The sequence below is a fragment of the Equus quagga genome, chromosome 18 (genome assembly GCF_021613505.1).
Source record: "Equus quagga isolate Etosha38 chromosome 18, UCLA_HA_Equagga_1.0, whole genome shotgun sequence".
Taxonomy (NCBI): domain Eukaryota; kingdom Metazoa; phylum Chordata; class Mammalia; order Perissodactyla; family Equidae; genus Equus; species Equus quagga.
Window position 1 is genome coordinate 11706713 of NC_060284.1, and position 19131 is coordinate 11725843.

The following is a 19131-nucleotide window of genomic DNA, read 5'->3' on the forward strand; positions in this document are numbered from 1 at the left end:
TGGAAGAGGCTGAAAAATGCAGCTAAACGAAATTAAGGTGTAATAAAGTGCTTCAACTATTATAAACATTTATTCCTTAAAAAGACAATTTGCAATTACATCATTTATTTTTATGTCCAATTCAATTAGGCAAATAAGATAGAGAAGTCTAATGGTTTTGAACTCTAAGTTTATCTAAAATTTCAGGATAAAATCTTTTTTACATAATTTTATATAGTATTTTATTATAAATTAAAATTAAATTACAAAATTTTCCTTACCTGTGGGCAATTCTGGTTTCATAAAAGGCAGTCACCTAGTGATAGTTTAGCAAGTGGCCTATCTGAAGGCAATTGGTAAGATTAACCACTTTCCCCGTTGGAAGACTATTTCTACCATGTGGAGGTAGATCACAATCCAAATAAGAATAAATGTGAAAATCCAGATAAACCCTTGCACTCTTTCAATATAATGGTTACTTTTTACATCCTAGCCAAGGCCTAAAACTATAATCCTCTAGAATTACACCTCAAACTCTAGGTATCACCAAAGGAATTAATCAAAAGACAGATTCCTGGGCCCACATCATAACTACATTAACACAGTCTCTGGGCTGAGGGCCAAGGAATCTGTAATTTAGTATGCACCTAGGTAATTCACGGACACCGAGAAAGACAAGCCTAAACTACCAGTAAACCAGTCTTCCAAACAGAGGGAGCCAGACATGGAATAAATAGAGATGAATAAACCCTTACAAACTCAATAAACTCTGTAGGTTCTGAAATGAAGGGCAATGTCCAGAATGCATCTCAACTTTAAGACTCTTTATTTAGAAGTCTTTAAGAAGTCTTTCCTCAGGTTCTGCTTTCAAAGACCAACTTTTCCATTTTGGTCTAACATAATCTAATGCCAGTTTATAACAAGGGCTTATAAGAGACCATATCTAGGGCATAAATCATGATGTTTCAAGACAGACAATGGAGTGCTCAAAAGTTTCAGCTCTTAAATTCAATTTTTGAAGTCAATAACAATTCTGCAAGAAATCTGTAAGGTGAAAGTAATATACCAAACAAATATTTTTTCCCTTTTTTTTAATAGTCAAATGACTTTTTTAAGATTAATAGACTTTATTTTATGGAGCTGTTTTAGTTTTACATAGAAATTGAGTGGACAGTACACAGAGTTCCAATATACTCCCTAATACCCCACTCCACACTCCACATCTTGCATTAGTGTAATATTTGTTACAATTTATGATGGAATCTTAATGCACTATTATTAACTAAAATTAAAGTTTTTTAGCTCATAAACTCATAACAAAATCTTTGGATAACCAACACACATCAACATGGTAGCAGAGATCCCATTTCTTCACATAAAGCTGAAGCTGACTTTATATCTCTCATTACTGCATTGGTACATAAGTATATATTTATATATGTAAAATATTTATATATATATCAAAAGAAGATATATATAAAATTATATAAAATAAATAAAATCTTTTATTTCAAGGATCCATTTCTCAACTGATTATTCCATCTCTAATAGTTTACTTTTATATTTTCCATAGAAGATGTAATCTTCTTCCTAGCATTTATTTTCAGAGATTCTAAATAGTGCTATCAACTAAATATAGTTATAACATCTACAAACTCATCAACAAGAAATTAAAATATTTTATTTTAAAGTTTTCTGGATTAATACTATCCATACGTCAATTGAACATGATGTCAGTGACCTACTACTGGTATTATTCAAAAGTAAATTTTTTTCTATTTCCCTTTATGATATCAGACACACTAGATAATTTGACTAAATGAAAGCTTTTGCACTTAGTGAAGCATTCTAACTATAGCTAGCAATTGAACAATCTTGTTACTAGCTCTGTGAATTTAACTGATATTGTTTTAACCAGTCTCATAAGATAACATAGTTCTCTTCCCCAAAATGCTTAAATATGTATAGTTTTTTTTTCTTTATAACTCCTAGTGAGGGAGTTGGTGTGATCAGCATTATTGCCTCACTTGGAAACTTTGCTTACAAATAAGACATATAGTCTGAGGAAGAAAAACTTATTAGGTCACACAAATCCAAATCTGAGATAATCTTCATAACATTACTTCATTGAATGTCTTCTTATTCATTTGGGACAACTACTTCCTAGCTTTAATCAAAAAGATGCCAATAATGGGGAAAAAAATCCTCTTTAAGAATTAAATACTAGAGTGATGAGAGAACTTTAAAGTTTCATAGCTACAGAATTTTAAAAGAATCTACATTGCCTGATTCTTTTATGTTTAAAAGCAAATTGCATGAAAACAATTAAATTAACATGTTGTAAAGAAAAATGGGAAAGTTGGAATAATTTTTAATTAACTCAACAATTAAAACTCTAAACAATTAATAACCGTGCCTTCTTAGTTAATGAAATATGCTGAACTCTGCTATCTAAGGATGTCATTCTCTCTCTTGGTATAACTCTCTTCAGGAAATCATTGCGTAGCTGATTCTTAATCATTTAGATTCCAGTTTTATGCTTACATTCCCAATTTAGTAATTATATATTTATATGTCATATAATCTAATTGTTTTCTTTCCAACTAATTTACATGCACTCTGAGAATACCACACTTACTATGTAGTTAGCTATATATTTTTCATAGTTTATCATGAGACCTAGAACTGAATCAGATTTCAATAAATATTTGTTTCATAGATGTAGCTGGCTATCACTTCCTTTCCTTAGAAAGACAGCAAACTTTGGGGAATAAAAGTTTAAAAGACTTCTACTCTTGAATAACTAATGGGTCATAGAAGAAATTAAAAGGGAAATAAAACAAAGAACTTGGAACAAACAAAAATGGAAACATAACATACCAAAACTTATGGGATACAGTAAAAGCAGTTCAAAGAGGGAATTTTACAGCAATAAATGACTACATCAAAACGAAAGCTCAAATAACCTAACTTTACACTCCAGGAACAAAAGAAACAAGAACAAACTAAAGCCAAGTTAGCAGAAGGAAGTAAATAACAAAGATCAGACAAGAAAAAATGAAATAAAGAATAAAAAACAAGAAAAGATCAACAAAACTAAGGGTTTGTTTTTGAAAGGATAAACAAAACTGGCAAACCTTTAGCTAGAATTAACAAGAAAAAAAAGAGAGGACTCAAATAAATAAAATTAGAAAGCAAACAAGGGACATTACAACTGACACCATTCAAATACAAAGGGTCAAAGAGAATGCTAGGAACAATTCTACCCCAACAAATTGGACAACCTAGAGGAAATGGATAAACCCCTAGAAACATGAAATTTGCTGAGACTTAATCATGAAGAAACAGAAAATCTGAATACACCAACTACTAGTAAGGAGACTGAATCAGTAATCAAAAGCTTCCCATTGAAGAAAAGTCCAGGACCAGATGGCTTCACTGACAAATTCTACCAAACATTTAAAGAAGAATACATACCAATCTGTCTCAAACTGTTCCAAAAATCTGAAAAGGAGAGAATACTTCCAAACTTATTTTACAAGGCCAGCATTACCCTGATACCAAAGCTAGATAAGGACGCTAAAGAAAAGAAAATTACAAGTCATACCCCTGAGGAATATACATGCAAAAATTCTCAACAAAATTCTAGCAAATCAAATTCAACAGCACATTAAAAGAATCATACACAATAATCAAGTGGAATTTATCCCTGGGATGTAAGGGTGGTTCAACAACACAAATCAATGAATGTGAAACATCTCATTAATGGACTGAAAAACAAAAATCATATGATCATCTCAATAGATGCAGAAAAGACATTTGACAAAATTCAACATCCTTAAATGGTAAAAACTCTAAACAAAGTGGGAATAAAAGGAATGTAATTCAACATATCAAAGGCCATATTTGACAAGCCTACAACTAACATCATCTCAATGGTAAAAGGTTGAAAGCTTTTCCTCTAAAATCAGGAAAAAGACAAAGGTGCCCACTCTCACCACTCCTATTCAACATAATACTGGAAGTCCTAGCTAGAGCAATCAGGCAAGAAAAAGAAATAAAAGGCGTTCAAATAAGAAAAGAAGAAGTAATATTGTCTTCGTTTACAGATGACATGATCTTATATATAGAAAATCCTAAAGACTCCATCAAAAAACTGTTAGACCTAATATATTCAGTCAAGTTGCAAGATACAAAATGGAAATACAAAAGTCAGTTTCATTTTATGTATACTAACAATGAACTATCTGAAAAAGAAATAAAGAAGAGACTCCCATTACAATTACATTAGAAAGAATAAAATACTTAGCAATAAATTTAATCAAGGAGGTGCAAGGTCTGTACACTGAAACTTGAGAGATTTATGAAAGAAATTGAAGAATACTCAAATAAATGGAAATATAACCTGTGTTCATGGATTGAAATAGTTAATATTCTTAAAATGTCAATACTACCCAAAGCCATCTATAGATTCAATGCAATCCCTATCAAAATTCCAACAGCATTTTTCACAGAAAAAGGAAAAACAATCCTAAAATTCAGATGCAACCACAAAAAAACCCAAATAGGCAAAGAAATCCTGAGAAAGAAGAACAAAACTGGTGGTCTCACACTTCCTGATTTCAAAACATATTATAAAGCTATACAAATTGAAAAAGTATGGTACTGGCATAAAAACAGGTACAAAGACAAATGCAAAAGAATTGACAGCCCAGAAATAAACCAATCCATGTATGATCAACTAATATTTGACAAGGGAACAAAGAACACTCAACAGGGAAAGGACAGTATCTTCAATAAATGTTGAGAAAATTGGATATTGACATGCAAAAGAATGAAATTGCACCACTATCCACACCACTCACAAAAATTAACTCTAAATGGATTAAAGGCTTAAATGTAAGATGTGAAACCACAAAACTAGAAGAAAACTCCTAGGGAAAAAGCTGCTTGACATTGATCTTGGCAATGATATTTTGTAGATGACACCAAAAACACATGCAACAAAAGCAAAAATCAACAATTGGGACTACATCAAACTAAAAGGCTTCTGCACAGCAAAAGAAACAGCCAACAGAATGAAGAGGCAACCTAGGGAATGGGAGAAAATATTTGCAAATCATATATCTAAGGGGTTAATATCCAAAATGTAAAAGGAACTAATACAAATCAGTATCAAAAAATGATAACAATAATCTGACCAAAAAATAGACAAAGGAACTGAACAGACATTTTTCCAAAGAAGACAAACAAATGACCAACACATATATGGAAATGTGCTCAACATCACTAATCATTAGAGAAATGCAAATCAAAACCACAAGACATCATCTCACAACTGTTAGAATTGGCAATTATCAAAAAGAGAAGAAGTAAGCATTGGCAAAGTTGTGGAGAAGAGAGAACACTTGTGCATTGTTGGGGAGAATGTAAATTGGTGCAGCCACTATGGAAAAGAGTATGGAGGTTCCCCAAAAGTTAAAAATGGAACTACCATATGATCTAGCAATCCCTTGTCTGAATATATATCCAAAGGAAAGAAATAATTATCTTGAAGATGTATCCTAGCAGCATTATTCACAACAGCCAAGACATGGAAGCAACCTAAGTGTCCACCAATGGATGAATGGATAAAGAAGATGCAGTATATGTATATACAATGGAATATTATTCAGTCATAGATAAAGAAGATGCAGTATATATATATATACAATGGAATATTATTCAGTCATAGAAAAGAAGGAATCTTGCCATTTGCAACAACATGGATGAACCTTGAGGGCATTATGCTAAGTGAAATAAGTCAGACAAAGAAAGACGAATACTGTATGATCTCACTTATATGTGGAATCTTAAAAAAAAAAGAAAAAAAAGCTAATAGATACAGACAACAGACTGGTGGTTGCCAGAGACAGGGAGTAGTGGGTTGGAAAATGGGTGAAGAAGGTAAAGAGGCACAAATTTCCAGTTATAAAATAAATAGGTCATGGGGAGGTAAGGTACAGCATGGTGACTATAGTTAATAATACTGTATTGCATATTTGAAAGTTGCTGAAAGTAGATTTTAAAAGTTCCCATCACAAGAAAGAAATTTTGTAACTATGTATGGTGATGGATTTTAACTAGACTTATTGTGGTGATCATTTTGCAATATATACAAATACTGAAAGAGAATTGTACACCCAAAACTAATATAATGTAACATGTCAGTTATACCTCTAAAAAAGAATGTATAATAAGAGAAATAAAGACAGATATGAAAAAAAGATAATGTTACAAAAATATTCATTTAAATATGGTATATACTAGCAAAAACATGACACATCCTAAATTTCTTAAAAAGTGAAATTAACTAAAGTATTGCATTACAGTCAATGTAATACTATGAAAGTATTAAAACTTATATTGTAGAATACAGTTAACAACATAAAAAGGTGTTGATAGACAACCAAGTTGTTTTTATTTAAAAATATTTTTCACTGAATTGTACATTTTAAAAGGGTGACTTTTTGGTATGGGAATTAATCTTTTATTAAAAATATTCATTCTTCTGTAGGACACATTAAAAAAAGAAGTAAAAAAACAAAAAAGTAAAGTGATGGAGAAAGATATACCATACTAACACTCAGCCAAAGAAAGCTGGAGAAGCTATAATATTTCAGAGTAGACTTCAGAGCAAGGAAAATTATCAGGAATAAAGAGGGGCATTACATAATGATAAAGAGACAATTCTACAAGAAGACACAACAATCCTTAATGTACATGTGCCTAAACACAGCATCAAAATACGTGAGGCGAAACTGAGAGAACTGGAAAGAAGAAATAGATAAATTTACTACTATAGTTGGAATCTTCAACACCCCTCTATCAGAAATGGATAGATCTGGCAGGCAAAAATGAGAAAGAACACAGTTGAAATCCATAGCACTACCAGTCAACTGGATAATTGACATCTGTCTGTAACTACACTCAAAAATAGATTACACATTCTTCTCAAGCTCACATGGAATATTCACCAAGACAGACCATATTCTGGGCCATAAAACATACCTTAACAAATTTAAAAGAATAGAAAGCATACAGTGCCGTCTCAGACCACAGTGGAAGTAAACTGATATCAAGAAGAAAAAGATAGCTAGAAAAATCCCAAAATACATGGAGATCAAACAACACATTCTAAATAACATATGGGTCAAAGAAGAAATCATAAGTTAAAATATATTTTCAACTAAATTAAAATATTCCTTATCAAAATTTGTGGGATACAGTGAAAGCAATGCTTAGAATGAAATTTACAGCATTGAATCCATGTATTAGAAAAGATCTAAAATTAACAATCTAAATTTCTACCTTAGGAAACTAGATAAAGAAGAGCAAATTAAACACAAAGTAAGCAGAAAAAAGTAAATCAGTCATAAATGTATTTTCAATAAATAAACTTGCAAAATATTATAATCCTAGCTTATAGTCTCAAATAGTTGGGGGTTGGGACATATTTTATCTCACCCCAGAAGTCTCTATAAATATCTATATTTTAAATACTTTAACCAGATTATATGAAGGATCTTTTATGATAAAAAGCAATTAACTCTTTACTTGCCTTTCAGATCTTTAGTGAGGGGGGTAAAAAAATGTTTCTCCATACCCTGTGAGGTTCCTTTTATCATACAGTAAGAAATCTTACTCCAAAATATATCTCTTCCATATCTGGCATGTCATTCAGTTAATTTAATGCTTAAATACTGAATCTTATCCCAGGTACCTGAAATATACTTTTCGGTTCCTATTAACTGATTTTTCTTTTATATACAATCTTGCACTGCATAACAATGTTTCAGTCAACAATGGACCACATATACAATGGTAGTCCCATAGTATTAGTACCATCTAGCCTAGGTGTGTAGTAGGCTATACCATCTAGGTTTATGTAAGTACACTCTATGATGTTCCCACAATGATGAAGTCACCTAACAACAAATTTCTCAGAATGTATTCCCAGCATTAAGCAACGCATGACTGTATTTTAATTTTTAAACCATTCTCAATTGATTACTTGGTATGATATGAATTCTTAAACAATCTTAAAATCAGTCTTTCTCATATACTAGATTAATTTATATTCACACTCTCGATTGCATTAATATTCACTTCCACCAACAGTATTTATTTGCTAGTATATAAATAACCTTAATATTAAAAAAAATTCCGGGGCCGGCCCAGTGGCCAAGTGGTTGAGTTCACGTGCTCCCCTTCAGTGGCCCGGGGTTTCACCAGTTCGGATCCTGAGCATGGACATGGCACCGCTCATCAGGCCACACTGAGGTGGCGTCCCACAGGCCACAACTAGAAGGACCCACAACTAAAAAATACACAACTGTATACTGGGGGGATTTGGGGAGAAAAAAAGCAGGAAAAAAAAAGAAAAATAGCAACAGTTGTTAGCTCAGGTGTCAATCTTTAAAAAAAAAGAAATTTCCAGGGGCTGGCATGGTGGTGTAGTGGTTAGACTCATGTGCTCTGCTTCAGTGTCCTGGAATTTGTGGGTTTGGATCTGAGGCACCGACCTAGCACCGTGCATCAAGCCATGCTGTGGCAGCATCCCACATAAAACAGAGAAAGATGGGCACAAATGTTAGCTCAATGACAAACTTCCTCAAACAAAATGAGGAAGGCTAGCAATAGATGGTAGCTAAGAGCCACTTTTCCTCAAACGCATACACAAAAATTCCAGAATAGAACATTATTATACAATATCAACTTATTACTATCCAGAGGAAAGATTAACATATGATTAGTAGGGAACAGGAATAAATGTAGCTAATATCTGTTGCCAATCTTCCTTTTTTTCACCTCTCCAAAGCCCACCCCAGAACATAGTTAATATTCTAGTTGTAAGTCATTCCAGTTCTTCTATGTGGGATGTTGCCACAGCATGGCTTGATGAGCAGTGTGTAGGTCTGCACCCAGGATCCAAACGGGTGAACCCTGGGCCACTGAAGCAGAATATGTGAACTTACCCACTCAGCCATGGGACGAGCCCCAATTTTTCCATTTCTTTAAGAACTAGTAATCTACATTCAGAATATAAACTATGTTTCAGCTATTTGGACTATTCTTTTAAACAGTCTGTCACATACCCCAATCATTTTGGATAAGTGGAGATTTTTCACATTTTGTTTTACACTACCTCATGCAAAATTTAATTTTGTCTCTCATTCTTTATTGTACATCAGAATAACTAGAATAACACAAATTCCTAGGCCCCATTGCATACCTCCTGAATCTTATCTCTGCAGCTAACTGCCCAGATGATTAGACTGTCCACCAAGGGAAGCTGAAAACCACTACAATTGATATCTCCTCCTCCACCTACTTAAAAGCTGGCTAACCAACTGCTGCCAATTTTAAATACGACCATTAAAGAGGAATCCAGGTACTTTTGTCCCTTTTAGGCTTTGATGATTTTACAATTACTTTGCAAAATGTGCATACAAATGTGTATATTATCAAGTTCAAATAATAATATAATATTAAAAAGGCAAATTTAAAGTACAGCAACACAGAGAAACCATCAGCACTTCAATTATAATTTCAAAGAAGTTCTGTGGTAAAAAGAAATCAGTATCATTGTCAGTAAATCTTTCATTAGTTTGTAAAAACTGAAGTACCAATTTTAAAATTATCATACATTTTTAATACTGTAAAAACCATATCTTTATAAAATACAATATACATCAATTATAAGTGTCATCTTTGTTCACAACTTTTTCCATTTAAAAAAACTGGTGGCAAATACATGAGGTGAATCATATGAGCTTATAATTAACAAATATCTAAATTAAATATTGAAAAGTAAAAAATCTTTATTCATTTATTTCCTTTTCAAGTGGATACATAATAAATATTTAAAAGAAATTTTCATGGAAATGCTTTGCTGACTGTGTCAATGACCTCTAGACATCACAGTCATTCACTGGAATTTTAGATACTTTATTATTTTAAGTAAAAAGTGTATTAAAATATAATATTGGGTTTGATCATCTATGTTACAGTAAATTATTTTGGAAACATTCGTTATAACATTATTAAATAAATGGAATTATGGACACTGGATTCCAGAATTATACAAAAGCTACTAAGATTCCGCATATAAAATAAAATCACTAAAAGGGAAAAAAACAAAGTTTTATTTTTTAAAAAATCTAACTATAAGAATTATAATTAGTAATATTTTACATCTATTGTGGTTGCAAACTATTTTTGGTGTAGAATGTCTACAATATATTTAAGCCCATCAAAAATATAGCAATTATACTTTTTACATATTTTTATTTGGCCAATAGATTTATTGAGTCAATCCTGTTTTGATGAAGACTTGCCCTGATTTTACATCACAGAGAAAATGTACTTGAAAACTTAAAGAGAGAGGTTCTAGTAGAACAGTCAGAACATTATGTATCTCAAGGCAAATGAAAATAGAATCAAGTTGGTTTATAAGTTTATAAATAAGCTTAATTTTTGAAACATTATATTTTCGTGGTATATTCTACACGTTTTCAAATAACATAAGAAGTCATTTGAAACAAGGAATCAAGATTGACTTGTAATCAAGACATCTGATTTTTTCTCCTTTAAATGTATTTGATTTCTAAAATTTAGAAGGCTGTATATTTCTATTAAAAAAAATTGTGAAAACCACCATTTTCAACTTTTATTTTTATTCCACACTTGTAGACTGTAAAACCATAAACTTGAAAGAGTGATGAGCCAGAAGATGGATATAAAACAATAAAAACTAATCAAAACATCCAGAAAAACATCTACACAGAAATTACAATTTCTTAATAAGAAAAATTTACGCTACTTAGGAAGGGGCATAGTGTTATTTGAAAATAGAATTAAATCAGTTGTAAATGAATATTGCAAACTTTATGGCAAACACTGAAAAAAGTAAAATAACCATAACTGATATGTTGAGAGAAAATGGAATCAAACATAATGCTCAATTAAAACCATGAAAGCCAGAAAAAGAGTAGAAGAAAAAACCAGAAACAAAGAATAATGGCAACAAATAGAAAACAGTAATGAATATGGCAGATATTAATCCAACTATATGAATAAATCATTATGAATGTCAACGGTCAAAATGTACCAATTAAAAGAGACTGTCAGAGGAGATTAAAAAAAATTCTCAACTCTATGTTGTCTACCGAAAAACTACTCTAAATATAAATACATACATATTAAAGCAAAATGATGGTGAAATATATACTACGCTAACACTAATCAAAAGAAAGGAGTAGCTGTATTAACTTCAGGCAGAGCAGATCTCAATGCAAGGGAAGTTATCAGGGATAAAAATAGCATTACATAATCATAACAGTCATTTAATAAAGTTTATGCATCTAACAACTGAGGGTGAAACTATGTAAAGTAAAACTGATAGAACTACAAGAAGAAACAGATGAATCCACTGTCAGAGTTGGTGGCCTCAACATCCCTCTATCAGAAACGGACAGACCCAGCTGACAGAAAATCAGTAAGGACGTAGTTGAACTCAACAACACCAAATTGGATATAATTGACATCTATAGACTATTTCATCCAACAACAGGAGAATATACCTTCATCAAAAGCTCACAAGAAATAGTTATCAAGATAGACCACATTCTGGGCCATAAAACACACCTTAACAAACTTAAAAGAAATCATACAATACCTATGCCATATCTCAATGGAATTAAACTAGACATCAATAACAGAAAGACAGCTAGAAAACCCCAAAATATATAGAGATTAAACAACACATTTATAAATAACACATGGGCCAAAGAGGAACTCAAGAAAAATTAAGAAATATTTTAAACAAAATGAAAATAGAAATACAACTTATCAAAATTCATGGGGTACAGCAAAAGTGGTGTTTAGAATGAAATTTATAGCACTGAATGCATATATTACAAAAGAAGAAAGAGCTAAAGCAATACTCTAAGCTTCTACCTTATGAAACTAAAACAAATAAAGTAAATTAAATCCACAGTAAAAAGAAGAAAAGAAATAATAAGAATTACAGCAGAAATCAATTAAATGGAAAATAGGAAATCAATAGAGAAAATCCATAAAACCTAAAGCCGGTTCTTTGAAAAGATCAATAAAATTGATAAGCCTCTAGCCAAACAAAGAAAAAAAGAGAGAGAACACAATTTACTAATATCAGAAATGAAGGAAGAAATACTACTATAGATCCCATGGACATTAGGAGGATAATAAAGAAATACCATGACCCACTCCATGCACACAAATTTGATAACCTAGATGAAATGGAACAATTTCTTGAAAGACAAAATTTGCCAAAACTCACACAAGAATAAAATAGACAATCTGAACAAATGTACATCTATGAAAGAAATTGAATCAATAATTAATAACCTTTCACAACAGAAACACCAGGCCCAGATAAGTTCTCTAGGGAATTCTACCAAAATTTAAGGGAGAAGTTTTACCAGTTCTCCACAGTCTCCCAGAGGATAGAAGCAAAGGGAATACTTCCTAACTCATTCTCTGAGGACAGCATTATCATAACACTAAGGCCAGAAAAAGACATTAGAAGAAAGGAAAATGACAGACCACTATTTCTCATGAAAATAGATGCAAAAATCTTGAAAAAGTGTTAATAAATTGAATCCAACAATGTACATAAAGAATAATACACATACCACCAAGTGGGATTTATCCCAGGTATGCAAGACTGTTTCAACATTTAAAAACCAATTAATGTAATCCACCAAATCAACAGGCTAAAAAAGAAAAATCACATAATCATATCAATAGATGCAGAAAAGGCATTTGACAAAATCCAACATCCATTCACAATAAAAACTCTGAGTAAACTAGGAATAGAAGACAACTTTCTCTACTTGATAAAGAATATCTACAAAAATCTACAGCTAACAACATACCTAATGGTAAGAAACTAGAAGGTTTCCCACTAAGATGACATCCAAGGCAAGGAGGTCCCATCTCACCACTGCTTTTCAATATTGTACTGGAAGTCCTAGCTAACACCATAAGACAAGAAATGGAAATAAAAATGTACAGATTGTGAAAGAAGAAATAAAACCATCTTTAATCATAGATGACATGATTATCTATGTAGAAAATCCAAAAGAATTGACAAAAAAACTTCTCAAACTACTAAGCGATCATAGCAAGGTTGCACATACAAGGTTAATACATAAAAGTCAAACACTTTCCTATATACCAATAACGAACAAGTTAAAAATACAATACTATTTACATTAGCACTTCCAAAAATGAAATATTTAGGTGTAAATGTAACAACTATGTACAAGATCTACAGGAGGAAAACAACAAAACACTAATGAGCAAAATCAAAGAACTAAATAAATGGAGAGAGACTTAATGTTCACCGATAAGAAGGTTCAATATTGTCAAGATATCAGTTCTTCCCAACTTGATCTATAGATTCAATGCAATTCCAATCAAAATCTCAGCAAATTATTTTATTGATATCGACAGATTTTAAAGTTTACATGCAGAGGCAAAAAATCCTCAATATCTAATTAAATATTGAAGGAAAAGAACAAAGTTGGAGGAATGACCCACTACCCAACTTCAATACTTAGTATAAAGCTATCATAGTCAAGACAGTGCAGTATTATCAAAAGAATGGAAAGATAGAACAATGGAACAGAATAGAGAACCCAGAAATAGACAGACATGAGTATAGTTAACTGGTCTTTGACAATGGAGCAAAGATATACTTTCAACAAATGGTGCTGAACAACTGGACATCCACATGTAAAAAAATCAGTCTAGATATGGACTTTATGCCATCAGAAGAATTCAAATAGATCTATGACCTAAATATAAAACACAAAACTATAAAACTCCCAGAATATAACCTAGGAGAAAACCTAGATGACCTTAGGTATGATGATGACTTCTAGATTATGCTTTTCAAAAGCATAATCCAAGAAGGAAATATTTTATAACCTGGACCTCATTAAAATTAAAGACACATGCTCTGCAAAAGGCAATGTCAAATGAATGAGAAGAAAAATCACAGACAAGGAGAAACTATTCTCAAAAGAGATTTGATAAAAGACTGTTACTAAAATACACAAAGAACTCAAAACTCAACAAGAAAATGAACCACCAGATTAAAAAAAATGGATCAAAAACTTTAAGACACTTCACCAAAGATATACAAATGTCAAATAAGCATATGAAAGTTGCTCCTCATTATATGTCATCAGGGAAATGCAAATTAAAACAAGAAGATGACATTACACAGCTATTCAAATGGCCAAAATCTTGAACACTGACAACACCAACTGCTGGTGAGCATGTGGAGCAACAGGAACTCTCATTCATTGCTGGTAGGAATGCAAAATAGTACAGTCACTTTGGAAGACAGTTTGGAAATTTCTTATAAAACTAAACATCTTTTACCATAAGATCCAGTAATTGCCCTCCTTGGTATTTACCCAAAGGTGTTGAATACTTATTTCCACACAAAAGCCAACACATGGATGTTTATAGCAGCTTTATTCATAATCCCCAAAACTTGGGAGAAACCAAGATGTCCTTCACTAGGTGAATGAATACACTGTGATACAACTAGACAATGGAATATTACTCAGCACTAAAAATAAATTAGTTAGCAAGCCATGAAAAGACATGGTATAACCTTAAATGCATATTACCAAGTGAAAGAAGTCAATCTGAAAAGGCTACATACTGAATGACTCCAGCTATATGACATTCTGGCAAAAGCAAAACTATGGAGATACTAAAAAGATCAGTGGTTGCAGGGTGTGAGGTGAGGGGAGATAAATAGGCAGAATTTTTAGGGCCACTATAACAATGTATACATGTCATTATACTTTGTCCAAACCCATAGACTATACAACACCAGGAGTGAACTCTAAGGTAAACCTGGACTTTGGGTGATTATGATATGTCAATTTAGGTTCATCAGTTGTAACAAATGTACCTCTCTGGTGGAGGAATTCTGACAACAGAGAAAGCTATGCATGTGTTGGTATATATGGGGGTATATTGGAAATCTCTGTACTTTCTTCTCAATTTTGCTGTGAACCTTAAACTGCTCTAAAAAACAAAGTCTTTAAAAAAAATAACTAAAGGAGAAAGGAAAACAGAAGTTCAGGGTGAGGGTTCCTTCAACAGGACACAATGGGAAAAAAATAGTGAAGAAATAAGTTGAGAACAGGCTAGCTGAGTAAATAAATTGAAATAAAGGAAACAGTAGAAAGATTTTTGCTTTACACTGCTTTTCAGCAAGAGTAGGAGGAGGAACAGTGGTTAAACAGAGAGAGGAAGCACAAGGAATGGAAAAGATCAGAGCCCTAGCATGAGCTGGCCAAGCCACACACCACGAACTCCATGGTCCATAATCCAGGATCCTCTTTATTTGGCTTCAGCTTCTTCTTAGGAAGAAGGGGAAAAAATTGAATTTAAAGGAAAAAAATTTTAATGTGCTTCTCTATAACTTCCACACAACCGTCATAGTTATGCCTATGGTAACAGAAACAACTTAATTGGCATTAACTGTAAACAGGCACAAGGCATCTTACTGGGGTGATGGAAATGTTATAAGCCTGGACTATGATGATGACTGCATGACTTAGTAAATTTACTAAAAATCATTAAATTGTTTGCTTATGACAGGTGAAGTTAATGGTAGATAAAGTATACCGCAAGAAAGTTCTATTAAAAAAATCTACCTCACTCTTCTTTACGACATTTCTTCAGGTACTTTCTACTCTCCCGCCCTAGAAAAAAAGCCCATATGCCTCCACAGAATATCACTTTTCAACTTACTATAGTTCAATTTGTATGATGTCCCTTTTAAAACGTGGAATCCAAAATTATACACATCATTTCCATTGTGCTTTACTTGTACAGAATTGATGGGTTTACCACTTAGCTGTATTGGCATGTTTTATTCTGGTTACTTTAGCTTACGACTGTTTAAACGACCATATCACAGTTTGATTATATTAAACATAAACGTAAAGAAAATCCCAATGCTTTTTCACCCCCTACAATCAAAAGCCAAGGAAATTTACTCCCACTCACATAGTATACATTTTTTTCATTTTTTACTTAAAATTAGTAACAGTGAAAATTTGAGAAAAAACAGAAAAGAGGGAAGAACAAAAACTATAGCTGACAATGTGATATATTTACTTCTAGCACATTTTATGTGAGTAATGTAATCATATCAGGAAAAAATAATATCTATCTCTATGGCCATACTTCCCAGGTCCAAGAAATGATATATTCAATGCTCTATGTGATAGAGTCTATCACATCACCCTGTTTTAGTCCCCTCACAGTTCTTATCACCATCTACAATTTTCTTATTTGATTACTTTGTCATTATTTACTTTACCTCATTAGTATGTACAATGCCTCAGCTTATAGACTCTATTGACCTTTCTTCCCTTGAGACCTCACCTAGTTCCAAAGTTTAAAATTAACTCCATCTGTATGCTGACAGCTCCCAAAATTCTCTCTCTAGCCCAGACCTCGCTCATGAACTCCAGACTCCTATGTATAATGCACACACCACATCACACACAAATTTCCATTACAACACTTTATACATATACATGTTTATCCTACATGTCCAAAACCAAATTCTGGACTCTCCCTACTACCCCACCAACATTCCCCATCTAGAGCCTTTTCCATCTCAATTGATGACCACTCTATCCTTCAGGCAGTCATCCTTGATTCCTCCTTCCCTCACATTCCACAGCCATTCCATTAGCAAATCATATCGACTGTGCCTTCAAAACTACATCCAGAATCTAATCAACTTGACATCATCCTCACTGTAAGCATCCTGGCCAAGCCTTCATCAGCTCTCACCTCATTACTGCAGTACCCTCCAAACAAGTCTCCCTGCTTCTTCTATCCCTGCCCCAGCCTCGACTACAGTCTGTCTTCACATTTCTAAGTGATCCTTTTAAACATAGGGCAAGTCACATCAAAACCCTGCAATGGCTGCGCTTCCCTCGATAAAAACAAAATCCTTTCTTTGGGCCTTTGTCAACTCTCTGATCCTCTCTCTTGCTACTCTCCCTTTCGTTCACCCTCACCTCACTTAACTCTTCTGTATTTTCTAAATGTTCTTAATGAGAATGTTTTGTTTTTATGAACAAAAAAAAACTTTTAAGTGACAACTATGAAACAGCAATCTCTCTTTTTACTCAAATGTTTCCTCTGTAAGTACAGAATAAGATAACTATGTCAAATCTTTAGAAGAAAAACGTTTCAAGTTAAATTCATGGCAAGAGCTTGTAGGGCCTTAAATGCCTATGTTCCTGATGAAGACCTCAATGAAGACAGACTTCCCAAATAAGTCAAACTGTATGGTGTGCCAGAATGATTTCTGGGTTTGGGGTTGAAATATCTTGCTTAAATCTTCTCTACTACATCCCAATTGTGAGACTTTGACAAAGTCACTATTCTGATTCATAGCTTTTTTATGTATAAAGATTAACAGACTAATCTGTAAAACTCACTATAAACTTGGTGCGTTACAAAAGAAATACCTATAGATACCTACCAAAAACTCATCTAATAAAGCTGACTTATTCCCGGGAATGTTACTGAAAGTTCTAGATTAATCTGTATATACAAAAGGACGCCAGAGAAGCAACTAAAACATCACACAATGTTAAGGGCCTGGTTGCAGACTGACTTTTATACAACTTCAAAAAGACTATAAGTGAGCTCAAAACCGAGAGGGGTGGAGGGACTCATTCTCTAGGAACTGCAAGGGCAAAGAAGCCACAAACACATGGTTCTTGAAGAGGGCAGAGATTTTAAATGTTCAGACTGTGTATCTGGATCCGGGTCGGGCACAGGGCATCAAAAGACGACGCCCGGGGAGAGATTAATTGTCAAGAGGTCCTTGGGAACCGCTCCCGGATGAAACCAACCACGAGCGCGAAAGGACAAATCGCCTTCCGGAGAGAGAAAGCTGAAGGTAGGTTGTAGTTCCGTCTTCTCGGCGGGTCAGTTCTAGCAATTTCGTCGCCCACCCTGAACCACTCACCGGGTCAACCGGGCTGCAAAGCCTTATGAGTTGGGAACAAGCGGCCCAGTCCCGGCACAGTCTGACAAATCGCTAGGTAGCCATCTGCTCTGGAGACCGTTGCTAGAGAAACGGGGCAAAACTCTGGGCTCACCCCACCAAGGCTTTCCCTGGGCAGCCCCAAGAGCTTCGGGGGCGTGGCTACGTGCGTGACGCACGCAGGGGGCGGGTCAGAGGCGAACCCGGAAGGAGGGACGGGTTACGTTCCAGGGCGCACGCGTGCTGTGCCGGGCGGCGGGATACCTGGAAGGCCGCAGCAGGCCCCGGGAAAGGTGGAGTTATGGCTGCTGCAAGTGTCGCTCCTGGCATAGCTCTGCGAGAGGCCACGCAGCGAAGGCTGCAGAGGTTTTCAGAGCTGAGAGGTACAGAACGAGGAGCCCCAGCTCTCCGGCCGCTGGCCAGGAGGGCGCCTTATGCGCTGGGAAACTGGCTGGATTCTCGCTTCCTGTCTGCGTCTCACCTGCGGACCTGGGGCGCTGGCCCAGGCGTAGCTAATAATTCCTCCTGAATTTTTTATTCTCTCTCACTGTCCTCTCTTTACATTATGCTCGTTACTTTTCTTTAACCTTATTCCTAGTAACATATATATATATATATATCTCACAATAAAATAAGGAAGAAGAAAAAATTAACTTGACCAATGAAGCTATAAACGCAGTTATGCATTTGGCGAGCTTATTAACAAAAGCTGTTTTAAATAAGTCTAAAAGATCTAAAGCATAGTGTTTTCACCTTACAAATCTGATTTTAGCCCTCTTCCACCCCCAGCCTGCTTCACTGGTTTGTTCCATAATGTGAACGCTTACTGAGTAAAAAACAAAACAAACCATGGAAGAGTCAGGGATTACAAATTAAAAGGGGGAAGTTTTTATCAAAATGGTTTTTTTTTAAAAAAAGGCCATGCCGCTTGTCATTCTCTATACAATTGTCTAATAAAATGTTAGATTTTTTATGAAGTTACTGCTTTAAGAGTACAGAAAATAATACATGAATGACAG

At 33.9% G+C, this 19131-nt stretch overlaps 2 protein-coding genes across 2 annotated transcripts in view; one reads left to right on the forward strand and one right to left on the reverse strand.

Annotated features, from left to right (window-relative positions):
- LRRIQ3 (leucine rich repeats and IQ motif containing 3) overlaps positions 1-18240 on the reverse strand; it is a 203328-nt gene extending 185088 nt beyond the window's left edge. Inside the window, exon 1 of the mRNA XM_046645668.1 lies at positions 18095-18240. The gene's annotated coding sequence lies outside the window, so the exon portion shown is untranslated. The remainder of the gene's footprint in view (positions 1-18094) is intronic.
- Positions 18241-18346: 106 nt separating this feature from the next.
- Positions 18347-19131, forward strand: part of TNNI3K (TNNI3 interacting kinase) — a 298830-nt gene continuing 298045 nt past the window's right edge. The window contains exon 1 of the mRNA XM_046645714.1: positions 18347-18495. Within this exon, the coding sequence (XP_046501670.1) occupies positions 18414-18495 (82 nt within the window). The 5' untranslated portion in view covers positions 18347-18413. The remainder of the gene's footprint in view (positions 18496-19131) is intronic.